General features: G+C 43.1%; 1 protein-coding gene and 1 non-coding gene across 2 annotated transcripts in view; both read right to left on the minus strand.

The window, feature by feature from the left end:
- N4BP2L1 (NEDD4 binding protein 2 like 1) overlaps positions 1-10,500 on the minus strand; it is a 36,707-nt gene that overhangs the window by 22,502 nt on the left and 3,705 nt on the right. Inside the window, 4 exon segments of the mRNA XM_037741808.1 lie at positions 623-693; positions 1,162-1,226; positions 1,229-1,280; positions 1,282-1,366. Of these exon segments, the coding sequence (XP_037597736.1) occupies positions 623-693; positions 1,162-1,226; positions 1,229-1,280; positions 1,282-1,366 (273 nt within the window).
- On the minus strand, positions 5,087-5,213 carry LOC119472612. The gene has a single exon (XR_005201760.1). It is a non-coding gene; the product is annotated as a small nucleolar RNA SNORA16B/SNORA16A family (small nucleolar RNA).

Below are 10,500 nucleotides of genomic sequence, written 5' to 3' on the forward strand. Positions count from 1 at the left end.
TTTGAGACAGATTCTCACTGTGTTGCCCAGGCTGGGGTGCAGTGGCACAATCTCGGCTCACTGCAGCCTCCACCTCCCAGGTTCAAGCAATTCTCCTGCCTCAGCCTGCCAAATAGCTGGGATTACAGGCACCCACCACCACACACAGCTAATTTTTGTATTTTTAGTAGAGACGGGGGTTTCACCGTGTTGGCCAGGATGATCTCGATCTCTTGACCCCGTGATCTGCCCGCCTCGGCCTCCCAAACTGCTGGGATTACAGGCATGAGCCACCGCGCCCAGCCTAATTGCCTGCGTCTTGAACAACTCCCTTCGTATTTCAGACTCCTAATCAGGAGTTTTTCTTTAATCTTTTATATCATAGAGAGGAATTTTTTAGAAAAATTGTAAATACAGAGAAAGACGAAAGAAATAACAAAACAAGCAGCTGTGTACCCGCCACCTAGAGGTCGTAACATGGACATTTTCTCATACTTGTGTTCTCGGCTTAAAATCCAACCAACGCCCGCCTTAACTCTGCATTCTTAGACACCTTTACCATGCTTTCTCTCCCCTTTCAACAGCACTTGTCACCACCTACATTAACATACAGTTTCCTTAGAGGTTACATCCGTTTCCCTACCTCTGGCTCATAAGGTCCACAAGGGCAGGATCTTTGTTTTGTTCACTGATGAGTCCCAAGTACCTAGAACACTGTGTGGAACATATAGACACTCAATAAATACTTGTTGAATTAAAACATGAAGGAGCATTACATTTTTTAGATGTATCCATGTTGATACATAGACTTAGTTCATTTTCTCTAACTGCTACATAGCACTCCATTATCAGCAAAATAATAAATATAGCTAACGTTTATTAAGTGCTTATTGCGTGCTAACCGCTATTCTAGAGGCTTTACATTTTTTATGTAATGCTCAAATAGACCTGGGAGATAAGTACTGCTACTAATCCCCAGTCCTGTGTTACAGACAAAGAAATTAAGGCCAACAAGTGGTAGAGCTAGATTAAAACCTAGGCTTCTGGCCCCAGAGCCGCACGCTAAACCGCTGTGCTTGAGCGCTATAAAATAACCACCTTGATTTAGGTATTTTCTCTAGTGATACTTGTTTGCAGTTTTCCCTATCATGAACAAATTTTAGTGACCTTCCTTGTGCCTACCTCTTGTGCGTTTGTGGACTCTTCCTGGGTATATATACCTCCAGTGGCATATCTGTGAACTCCTTGCTTATTTTTTGAGACAGCGGAGCAGAGCAGATGCTAAAATTGCCTTCTTTCCTTTAGAAATTTCTTTTCTCTTATAGAATTCATGTTCCACGAAGGCAGGGATTTTTGTCTCCTTTGTCTGCTGCTCCATTCTGAGCATCTAGAAGAATCCCAGGTGCATGGGAGATGCTCAGTAAACACCTGTGAATGTATTTATGGCTCTTGAATATAATGCTCTTTTGGCCTAATTATGCAAACTCTTTTTTTCTTTTCTTCTCCCTCCTCCCCACCAGTCCCCAGACGGAGTCTTGCTCTGTCACCCAAAGCTGAGTACAATGCCGTGATCTTGGCTTACTGCAACCTTCGCGTCCAGGGTTCAAGTGATTCTCCTGACTCAGCTTCCTAAGTAGCTGAGATTATAGGCGTGAGCCACCACACCTGGCTAAATTTTGTATTTTAGTAGAGATGGAGTTTCACCATATTGGCCAGGCTGGTCTTGAACTCCTGCCTCGTGATCCGCCCCCCTCGGCCTCCCAAAGTTCTGGGATTATAGGTATGAGCCATCATGCCCAGCTAGCAAACTCTTTTTATAGGGCCCCAAGCTGTGTGAGAAATTCAATTTACTCATTTTTGTACAATGAGAATTTTACCCAAACCTTAGATTCAGTTTGCCCCCTGACATGGTTTTGCTGTGTCCCCACTCAAATCTCATCTTGAATTGTGGTTCCCATAATACCCACTTGTCATGGGAGGGACCTGGTGGGAGGTAACTGAATCATGGTGACAGTTACCCTCATGCCGTTCTAGTTATAGTGAGTTCTCACGAGATCTGATGGTTTTAAAGGGCTTTTCGCCCTTTTGCTCAGCACTTCTCTTGCTGCCACAATGTGAAGAACGTGTTTGCTTCCCCTTACACCATGATTATAAGTTTCCGGAGGCCTCCCCAGCCATGCCGAACTGTGAGTCAAACCTCTTTCCTTTATAAATTACCCAGTCTCAGGTATGTCTTTATTAGCAGTGTGAGAGCAGCAAACTGGTACTGCAGAGAGTGGGGTGCTGCTGTAAAGATACCCGAGAATGTGAAAGCAACTTTGGAACTAGGTAACAGGCAGAGATTGGAACTAATGGGAGGGCTCAGAAGACAGAAAAATGTGGGATAGTTTGAACTTCCTAGAGACTTGTTGAATGACTTTGACCAAAGTGCTGACAGTGATACAATGAAGTCCAGGCTGAGGTGGTCTCAGATGGGGATGAGGAACTTGTTGGGAACTGGAGTAAAGGTCACTCTTGCTATGCAAAGAGACTAGTGGCATTTTGCCTCTGCCCTAGAGATCTGTGGAACTTTGAACTTGAGAGACAATTTAGGATAACTGGTCGAAGAAATTTCTAAGCAGAAAAGCATTCAAAAGGAGGCAGAGCATGAAAGTTTGGAAAATTTGCAGCCTGACAATGTTATAGAAAAGAAAACTCAATTTTCAGGTGAGAAATTCAAGCGAGCTGCAGAAGTTTGCACAAGTAATGAAGAGCCAAATGTTAATCACCAAGACAATGGGGAAAATGTCTCCAGGGCATGACAGAGATCTTCATGGTAGCCTCTCCCATCACAGGCCCAGAGGCCTAGGAGGGAAAAATGGTTTCCTGGGCTGGGTCCAGAGCCCTGCTGCTATGTGCAGCCTTGGAACTTTGTGTCCTCCTTCCCAGCTGCTCCAGCTGGCCATGGCGACAAGGGGCCAACATACAGCTCAGGCTGTTGCTTCATAGGGTGCAAGCCCCAAGCCTTGGCATCTGCCACATGGCATTGGGCCTGTGGTTCAATAACTGAGTCAGTAAGTGAGGTTTGGGAACCACCACCTAGATTTCAGGAGATGAATGGAAATGCCTGGATTTCCAAGCAGCGGTGTACTGCAGGGGCAGAGCTGTCATGGAGAATCTCTGCTAGTGCAGTGCAGAAAGGAAATACGGGGTCGGAGCCCTCCCACAGAGTCCCCACTGGGGCACTGCCTACTGGAGCTGTGAGAAGAGAGCCACTGCCCACCAGGCCCCAGAATGGTAGATCCACCGACAGCTAGTACTGTGCACCCAGAGAAGCTGCAGACACTCAATGCCAGTTTGTGAAAGCAGCCAGGAGTGGCACTGTACCTTGCAAAGCCACAGGGGTTAAGCTGCCCAAGACCATGGGAGCCCACCTCTTGCATCAGTGTGACCTGGGTATGAGACATGGAGTCAAAGGAGATTATTTTGGAGCTTTAAGATTTGGCTACCCTGCTAGATTTTGGACTTGCACTGGGTCTACAGCCCCTTTGTTTTGGCCAATTTCTTCCATTTGGAACAGGTGTGTTTACCCAATGCCTGTACCCCCAGTATATCTAGGAAGTAACCGACTTGCTTTTGATTTTACAGGCTTTTAAGTGGAAGGGACTTGCCTTGTTTCAGATGAGACTTTGGACTTGGACTTTTGAGTTAATGCTGGAATGAGTTAAGAGTTTGGGGGACTATTAGGAAGACATGATTGTGTTTTGAAATGTGAGGACATGAGATTTTAGAGAGACCATGAGCAGAATGATATGGTTTGGCTGTGGTCCCCACCCAAATCTCATCTTGAATTACAGCTCCCATAATCCCCACGTGTCATGGGAGGGACTCGATAGGCAGTAATTGAATCATGGGAGCAGTTACCCTCATGCTGTTCTCGTGATAGTGAATTCTCACGAAATCTGATATTTTATTTTTTTAAGATGGAGTTACTCTGTCACCCAGGCTGGAGTGCAGTGGCATGGTCTCAGCTCACTGCAACCTTCATCTCCCTGGTTCATCTCCTGCCTCAGCCACCTGAGTAGCTGGGATTACAGGTGCCCACCACCAAGGCTGGCTTTTTTTTTTCTTTTTTGTATTTTTAGTAGAGACAGCATTTCATCATGTTGGCTAGGCTGGGCTTGAACTTCTGACCTCAGATGATTCACCTGCCTTGGCCTCCCAAAGTATTAGGATTACAGGTGTGAGCCACTACATCCGGCCAATCTGATAGTTTTATAAGGGGCTTTTCTCCCTTTTGCTCAGCACTTCTCCTTGCTGCTGCCATGTGAAGAAGGACATGTTTGCTTCCCCTTCCACCACGATTGTAAGTTTCCTGACGCCTCCCCAGCCATGCTGAACTGTAAGTCAATTAAACCTCTTTCCTTTATAAATTACCCAGCCCCCATGCTGAACTGTGAGTCAATTAAACCTCTTTCCTTTATAAATTACCCAGTCTCGGATATGTCTTTATTAGTAGCATGAGAACAGACTCTAAAGGAGACTGAGGGAGATGATGATTCTTGAATCCCAGCACTTCCTCTGAATGCTACTAGCATTCTCCTTGAGGACTTTAAACTGGGACATAGAAAACAGATTCCATGGCTCAGCAGCCTGAGACCAGGGAGGGAGCCAAGCTATTGATGACGTGGGCAGTCTCCCCTGAGGCAGGTATGGCTGGACCCTGTGCAGGGCTGCCACTCACCCACCAGGGCCAAGTGCTGTCCTTGGAGAGTCAGGCCTCAATCACTGCTAGCCTCACTAGTGTCCCCAAGCCACAGTGGCTAGGGGGACTCACAGAACAGTTCCCAGTCTGCCTTACTTCTCTTACCTTTACCTCTCATACCTCCAAAGTAGAGTATGTTCATGAGATCCAAAGCCAGACCCCCAGAAAGCCCCCGTTCTTGTCAGTGTGATCCCACTAACTCTATTGAGCAGAAATTCCTTTCAGAATCTTGCATGTGAACAGCCCCCTTTGGTAGACTTTCGCAGCTGTGCAGGTTTCACCTGTGTTTGTGTTCTGTTGGTTCAGTCATCAGCAGAATTGCGAAAGGAATCAGGCACACCTACCTCAGTTCTAATTTTTTTTGGCTGTCTTTTCCCAAAATGTCATAGATCTGTTACAGATAACAGAAGAGTAACTGTACAGGAAAACTGTCACTTTGGGCTGTCTGTGCTGCTTAAATGGGAAAGCAGCTGCATCTTTGATCCCAATTTTTAGATTTCTTCTTAGTGTAACTTTGAGGTAAAGGAGCCGGCACATCAAACATTTTCACCTGCAACAAATAGGAATCATTTTCTTATGCACCAAATTGAGAACTTTGGAATGACTGCCTCTGTTCCTTTGTTGTTGTTTTTTTCCCCCCCCTTATCTGTTCTCCACATCCCATTCATTCTTTTTTTTTTTTTTTTTTTTTGAGTTTCACTTTTGCTGCCCAGGCTGGAGTGCAATGGTGCATGCAATCTCAGCTTACTGCAACCTCTGCCTCCCAGGTTCAAGTGATTCTCTTGCTTCAGCCTCGTGAGTAGCTGGGATTAAAGGTGCCCAACACCATGCCCAGCTAATGTTTTGTATTTTCAGGGTTTCACCATGTTGGCTAAACTGGTCTCGAACTCCTGACCTCAGGTGATCCACCTGCCTCAGCCTCCCAAAGTGCTGGGATTATAGGTATGAGCCACCGTGCCTGGCCTTATTCTTTTACGTTTCTCTTTATGTGAATAGTCGGCTTTTTGGTTTTGTTCTTGCCTCAAGAGCCATGGTGACATCTAAACTTCCACATCTTAGGAGGCATCTCACATTGCCTTTCATGAACAAATCCATTCATCATATATTGAGTAAAGGCCTGTGATGTGCCCGACCTTCTTTTAGGAACTGGACAGAATAAAGTTCCTGATCTCATGGAACTTACATCATATCCCATGAAGCTTACTAGGGTCTAGTAAGAGATATACATAATAAATATACCTCAAATGGTACCAATGCCAGGAAGAAAAGAAAGCCAAAGTACAAGGCAACAAATGCTGGCAAGAAAGTCCCTTTCAGACCCTCTTGTTCAGCATATCCTTAAAACATGTGGGGAAAGAGTGCTGGACGATGCTAGCATCAGCAGGACTCCCTAATAATTGTGAAAAGGATGTAGGTATGTTTGTCTGTGAACATCCCTAATAATATAAGACCACTCTGTGTACTATGAAATCTCCTGGGTCTCTCAAATGTGTCACTCTCAGGTCCTAAAATCCTCATCTATAAAAAATGACTACCTCCCAGGGTTATTGTGAAGATTCAATAAGCTGGTGTCTAAAAAGGGCTGGGCAGACAGTCAGCAGTCAGTAAGCATGTGCTGGCTTTTCTCTCTCCATTCCTCCCTTCCCCTTTCCCAGACTCTTACCTTGATAAAAACAGACAACCTTCTCCCCAAGCCATACCCATGATCTGACAGACAGCCTTGTGAAGGAATAATTTGAAAGTAGACTCGTTTTATTTATTATAAAATTTCCTTAATCCCAGAGAGCCTCAATATCTTCAGATAACTAGATATGACTAAAAAATAATTTCTTATTGGGTTCATCTAGAGTCTGAATGGCCTTAGGCAGGTACTGCTATAAAGAGGAAGTTTCATGAAAATGCCAAAAAAGAAACTAAGACATCGACTTATAGATATCCTAACATGTGAGCAGATGAGGAAGAGACTTTAGACATGCTTGGGAGTTGGAAGCTGACTACCACATCTCTCTCCAACACATCATAACCAGGATAAATATGGAAACTTATTTAAAAATCTAAATCTCATTTCCTCCCATTGCCCTCAACAGTACCACATTAATAAAATAAATTCCCTGGTGAGTAATATTTTTTATATTAGGAGAAACATTAATATTGACAACAAAAAATGTAGCTTCCTTACTCTGACATCCAGGTTAACTTAGCCCCCTTATAAGGCCCTTAATTGTTTTTTCATTATACGACAGATCAAAACCCAACTCATTACCCTTTCACCAGATCACCCCTACCTCCAGCCTCTTCCTCTGGTGTAGAAGAAAAAGCTCTGTGTTAGAAATAGGAAAACATAACCTTTGACCCTAATCAAGATGTTTAGCTTCTCAGTGTCTTGGGTTCGGACTAGATAAACTCCAAGGGAGTTCCTATACGTCTCCTGAGCTTTTCCTATGAAAGTATTTTTCCCCTAGTCTTCCTTCCTTCATCTATTTCTACTTCCTCTCAGATCATAATCCACACCTGCAATAATTGGATTGCCCCAGTTCCGCAGGGTCTTCCTCCATTGTTCCAGCCGCTCCAGGAATGTGGTTGTGGTGAATCTCCTGTATAGTTGGACAACCTTTCCTCATACGGCCTCTCCAATGAGCGAGGACAAGCACATACCACACTGTACATTTGCATTCTTTGTTAAATAGATACAGCTTTTAAGTCTTCATTCATCCCAGGATCCAGAGAGAGGGTAGGGACAAGGACTCTTCGTAATAAGGAGAGATTTAGGACCCACCTTAGAAAAATTGTGAAAAATACAAAAAGCTAGTAGTTATTTTCCAAATAGACCTAGATGACTAAAGATTTGATATATCACCTGCCTGACCCTCCATTTTCATATTCATAGAGTTGGAATACTGCAAACTTTCTATCTTGATCTTGCTCTTATTAATGAAAGCCCTGGCCTCACAAAGAAACCCACAGTAGTCCAGGCCTGCTGGCTAGGAGCACTTTGGAGCAGAGTATTCTTTGGGGTCCAACTGCTTACTACTTAGCCAACCCACATGGCCTCCTGTTCTGTTTCTCACGTTCCACTGCCTATCTGGTTGTAAAGTATGCTTTTCTCCTCATCTCTGCCTTACCATTGCATCACATTAGAAAAGCATCCTTTCACTTCCGTGCAAGGCTCTATAATGAAAAGGTACTTCTTATGATGGAAAATTCCATGTTATCCAGAGATATGAATAAGGAGAAAAGACAGCTATTAGCGACCATCCTTTGAGCTAACTGAATCCATGGTACAAACCATTTGTGATGGTGCCAAAAGGAACCAGAACTTTTCAAAAGATGCAACATGTACTGGAGCGTGGTCCCCCTGACTTTGCTTTGATTGAAATGTAAAGATCCAAAAAAATTCTGGGGAACTGAAATAAGGTTGACAACTTTTAATTTTTCTAATAAGACAATTACAAAGAAAGGCTACCCTCTATTATGGCCAGTTCATTTAAAAAGGATGTTTTAGTGGTAGGCCCATACAATGTAATATTTTATTGAGATATAAAAATAGTGAAGTTCTGACGCATGCTACAACATGGATGAACCTTGAAAACATTAAGCTACATGAAATTAGCCAGACACAAAAGTACAGATATCATATGATCCACTTACATGAGGCATGTAAAAGAGGCAAATGCATAGAGACAGAAAGTAACTGAGAGGTTACCTGGGGTCAGGGACTGGGGCTAGGGAGTTATTGCTTAACAGGCACAGAGTGTGTTTGGAGTGATAAGAAATTTTTGAAATAAGATAGTGGTGATGGTTGTACAACATTGTGAATGTAGTTCCACATAATACAATCCCAGTGGATTGTATACTATAAATGGTTTAAATGGTCAAAACCAGAAGGCATTTTAACACACAGTGGAAAGCACAGAGGTTCACCCACAGATGCTGTCATTGAGGTAGTAGAAAGGACAGGTGCAGTTCCAGGTGAGTTTGTCAGCTGAGCTGTGAAAGAGAGAGTTCTGGCTCATCTGCTGAGAATGAAAGGGTCTTAGCATTAGAATCTTATTTCTTCTAACAACAGCTCTCTACTCCTTTGTTCAGCCTTTAATGTTCTCCATGATCTGGTCCTGGGCTTACCTCACCAATACATTCACTACGATGAAGGCTTCACTTCAATCAAGCCCAGGAGCACACCCAGCTCTCTGCCACCTCCATCTCGTAACTTGTGCTGTTGTGCTGTTGGTTCAACTGCCGCCTCCCCATCTTCAAGGCCAGCCCAAGAACTGTCTCCACAAGAAGATCCTTTCTCCCTAGATAGCCTTCATCCTCCTCACTGCCTCCCCAGCCCTGACCACCAACGGCATTTGAGATGCCACCCCCACTGGCCCTTACCCACAGTGGGCCAATTACCGCTTTCCATTGGTTACTCCCCAGCAGGTGCCTTCTCATAAGCTTATTTGGCGTATGCCTCCCTAAGCAAGTGCTAAAGGTATCGTAAGTGCTCAGTGGACACTGGTACTGTTGATTAGTGACTAACAATTAACAATAGTTGGTATCTATGTAGCATGCGCATTCCACAGTGCTTCACATACATGATCATAGGGTCACTGTTTACTACAGTAGCTGAAATCCTCACAAACTTATTAATGCAATATTAGCTTCATTTAAATAAAAAACCTGAGGTGTTGAAGAATCAAGGGATTTATGCTGATTCAGATGCTGGTTAACAAATTAATCAAAATTAATAAAATTTAAGGCGATTCAAATCCACCTCCTCATGGATAAGCGTTTCACAGCATATGTCCACCTGAGAAGTAACCTAGGAAAACCTTTTATCTAGAAAATGACATATTTATTTAGTGAAGTAATAAAAGCTTTTCACATAAACTGGGTCTTGCTAGCCGAATCATTTAACAAAACTTTTTACTTAATAGTGACTTTATTTTCATCTTTAAAAACTTAACAAGTAATACATATTTGTTCTAGAAAAACTAGAAAATAAATCAAGGGGAAAGTTCATAATCCCACCATCTAAAGTCAACAACTATCAATAGATAGCTCTCTTTTCACATATTTTTCTTCAAATATATGTAGATCCCCTTCTTTGAACAGAAAATGAAATGTGTATGTGTGTGTATCTTTTTTTAATTTAATAGGAGCAGTGTGAATATATTTGCATGTCAAATATACATCTATGTTCCTATTAATGACTGCATGACTTACAAGCTATTCCTCTGTTTTTGTAGCTATAAGCTGGCTCATATTTCTCTTTTTTCTTTATTTTTGAGACAGGGTCTGTCACCCAGGTTGGAATGCAGTGGTGCAATCTCAGTTCACTGCAGCCTCCACCTCCCAGGCTCAAGCCATACCCCTGCCTCGGCCTCCCAAGTAGCTGGGATTACAGGTATGTGCCACCATGCCCAGCTGATTTTTGCATTTTTAGTAGAGACGGAGTTTCGCCATGTTGGCCAAGCTGGTCTTGAACTCCTGACCGCAAGTGATCCGCCCACCTCAGCCTCATAAAGTGCTGGGATTATAGGTGTAAGCCACTGCACCTGGCCTCCAATTATTTCTTAGGATATTCCTGGAAGTAGAGCTTATAGGTCAATGATAAGAACCTATTTTTAAGATGCTTTTTAAATGAAATACAAGTGATAAAACAGATTTAGGGTACATGCTAATTTTTTAGTACTTTGATGTGCTGAAAAAATTTTTCACCAGTTAAAACTCCAACGTTTTAAAAATAAATTCAAATAATTTAAATAGATGTTTTTCCACATTTCAGCCACTTC

Source organism: Cebus imitator, unplaced genomic scaffold (assembly GCF_001604975.1).
Source record: "Cebus imitator isolate Cc_AM_T3 unplaced genomic scaffold, Cebus_imitator-1.0 Scaffold108, whole genome shotgun sequence".
Lineage (NCBI taxonomy): Eukaryota > Metazoa > Chordata > Mammalia > Primates > Cebidae > Cebus > Cebus imitator.